The sequence below is a fragment of the Pteropus vampyrus genome, unplaced genomic scaffold (assembly GCF_000151845.1).
Source record: "Pteropus vampyrus isolate Shadow unplaced genomic scaffold, Pvam_2.0 Scaffold504, whole genome shotgun sequence".
NCBI lineage: Eukaryota > Metazoa > Chordata > Mammalia > Chiroptera > Pteropodidae > Pteropus > Pteropus vampyrus.
Window position 1 is genome coordinate 109,661 of NW_011889285.1, and position 2,765 is coordinate 112,425.

General features: G+C 38.6%; 1 protein-coding gene across 1 annotated transcript; it reads right to left on the bottom strand.

Moving 5' to 3' along the window:
- Positions 1 to 497: 497 nt before the first annotated feature.
- LOC105307593 (olfactory receptor 51B4) lies at positions 498 to 1,433 on the bottom strand. The gene has a single exon (XM_011383144.1). The coding sequence runs from the start codon at positions 1,431 to 1,433 to the stop codon at positions 498 to 500; it is 936 nt and encodes a 311-aa protein (XP_011381446.1).
- Positions 1,434 to 2,765: the final 1,332 nt, after the last annotated feature.

Consider the following 2,765-nt stretch of genomic DNA (forward strand, 5'->3'; position numbering starts at 1 on the left):
GGGAGTATTTCATCTCTCCTTATGGCTGAGTAACATTCCATTGTACATATGTACCACGTCTTTATCCAATCATCTATCGTAGGACATTTTGGTTGCTTCCATGTCCTGGCCACCGTGAATAATGCTGCTATGAACATCGGTGTGCAAATATCTATAAATAGTATTTTTCACATTGGGTATTATCTGGCTTTTCACTGATAATGAAAATATATATTAGGATATATACATACTATATATTATAATATATTCTAATAAAACATTCTATACATTTATATTCTATTTTAATATATATTCTATTACAGGTTTAATATTAGAATAGAGATATATATTCTAATATATATATACAAACATGCTTGAATCAACTTCTAGCTTTAAGTACTAATTAAAATCTCATCCAACTCTGAATAAAGAGCCTGAGTATGGAACCAAAGTTCTCTTCCAATAACGGGAAAAATAAACAAAAAATCCTAGAGCTCTAAGAATTTTGAAATAAAGGCTCAGGCTCTACTGTACACAGAAAACAGGTGAACAATGCTTCTCTGAATCTGCTTGGTCTTGATGCTGTAGATAATGGGGTTCATGAATGGAGGGAAGAGGAAGTACACATAGCTCATGGTAATGTGGACCACATGTGGTGCATGTTTCCCAAACCTGTGGATGAAAGTCAGGCCAATCACGGTAATATAAAAGACTAGGACACAGCTGATATGGGAGACACAGGTGTTAAGGGCCTTAGCCTGCTCCTCCGCAGAGGCAATACCCATAACTGTCTTAAGGATCAGGATATAAGAGAAGAGAATAATCAGAGCATCCAGGAAGAATGTCATAGCGACCAGAAAAACTGGGTAAACACGATTAAATGTAATATCAGCACAGGCGAGTTTCATGACATCTTGGTGGAGGCAAAAGGCATGGGAAAGAACATGGGAACGGCAATATGGGAACCAAAAGAGTGGCAGAATTGGGGGTATAATGGACACAAAACCCCTCAGCAGTATCCCAAGTCCTATCTTCATCACTCGGGAGTCGGTAAGAATGGATTTGTACCTCAAAGGAGTGCGGATTGCAATAAAACGATCATACGCCATAGCAAGCAAGACACCCGATTCTACAATGGCCAGTGAGTGAATGAAGTAGGATTGGATAAAACAAGCTCCCTGGGCAATTTCCCTCTTGTCCAGCAACAGGACGCCCATGACTGTGGGCATTGTAGTTAGTGTAATCCCAAAGTCTGTACCTGCCAGCATAGCCAGGAAGTAGTACATAGGCTCATGAAGACTGTGGGCATTCCAAATAAGAAAGAGAAGTGTGCCATTGCCAAAAAGAATGGAAAGGTAAATGATAAAGAAGGGGATAGAGATCAAGTGGTGACTTGCCTCTGAGCCCAGGAAGCCAGTCAGCAAAAAGGGAGCAGCACTGTTGTTGGACCACATGGTAGGCTTTGCAGGTGAAGAAGAACTTTTTCAGGGGTATGACTTCTAAATAGGCAATATTCTTTCTTTCTCTCCAATATCTTGTGGTACATTGTCAAGCCATTTTCCCCCTTTGAAATGTACAAGATTTCGTGGATTGTCTCATTTTTAATTAATTATGTCTGTATTCACAAAGACTTTGCCTAGAATAACAGATAACAATAATAAAATCACATTAATAATATTAATAATTTATTCTTCAGCATCCAACTTTTATGCCGTCAATCACACACCTTACATCTGTTTCTAGTCTTTATTTGTAGTTCCCCAAATCATTTCTTTGGCTCTATTTCATTTTCCTAACTCTTTTATTCTTCCTCTTATTATCCTTCCTACCTGCCCTTTATATATTTGTTTCCAATCAGTTCCAGATTTTCCTTCTTGAAAATTATCAGATATTTGTCGCAATGACCAATCACTAAGAAAAATGATTAACCAATAGAAATGAGTCCATCACCATGAAATGTTTGAGAAATATCGTTATCAACATTACCATCTCAAGTGACCTGAAAATAAGGAGGAGACTCCTGTGAGATGCCAGAGAAGTCAGAACAAACGGACAGAGCAGATAAACTCACTTTAGAAAGGTTCATGTGATTACTCAGAGGACTCAGAGTTCAGGACATTTTCAGTGCTGCAAAATATCTGAGGCCTGCAACACTAGAGACAAATTTAAAACAGGAAAAGACACAGGAGTTGAGTACTTCTGAAAGAAACATTTTAAAGAAAACAGTCTCCCAGAACAAAAGTCTTCTCAAAAGCCTAATAATTATTCTAAGTCTCAGATTCAAAAACGACCTCTCTGGATGAGCTGTTTCCCAGGAAGTGAACCAGAGGGAGGAAGCAGAAGAAAAATCCAGACGTGCTTAAACTATATGGTGGTGAAAAAGTCTGAACTATGTGCATTAGATTTTTAATGGGTTTTGAAATTTGAGCTGAGCAGAGTTTAGGTACCAAAACTCTGTGGTAATTCCTTTGGAAATAGCTATTACAATTTATTAATATTTTTTATTGACTGAAGTTAGAAGAGTACCCTATTCATTATCTGCAGTCCCTAGTAGCAGCCACAGTGGCATTTAATTAAGGCAAATTTAGCAGTACCAGGAGCTTTCCACATATCCCAACTATGCCAAAGGGAAGAGCCGCCCAATTTAGAGAGTCTCTTAACATGTGGCACATGACATTGGTGACAGTGGTAACATCAGTGGACTTTCTCATAACCATCAGGCACGCTTAAAGGCTCCACCAGGGATGCAGAGATGACGTGAACTCACTATCCTCTCACTCCACTCT

Coding starts and splice junctions, on each gene's coding strand:
- LOC105307593 (XM_011383144.1), bottom strand. CDS start 1,433: ATGTGGTCCAACAACAGTGCTGCTCCCTTTTTGCTGACTGGCTTCCTG.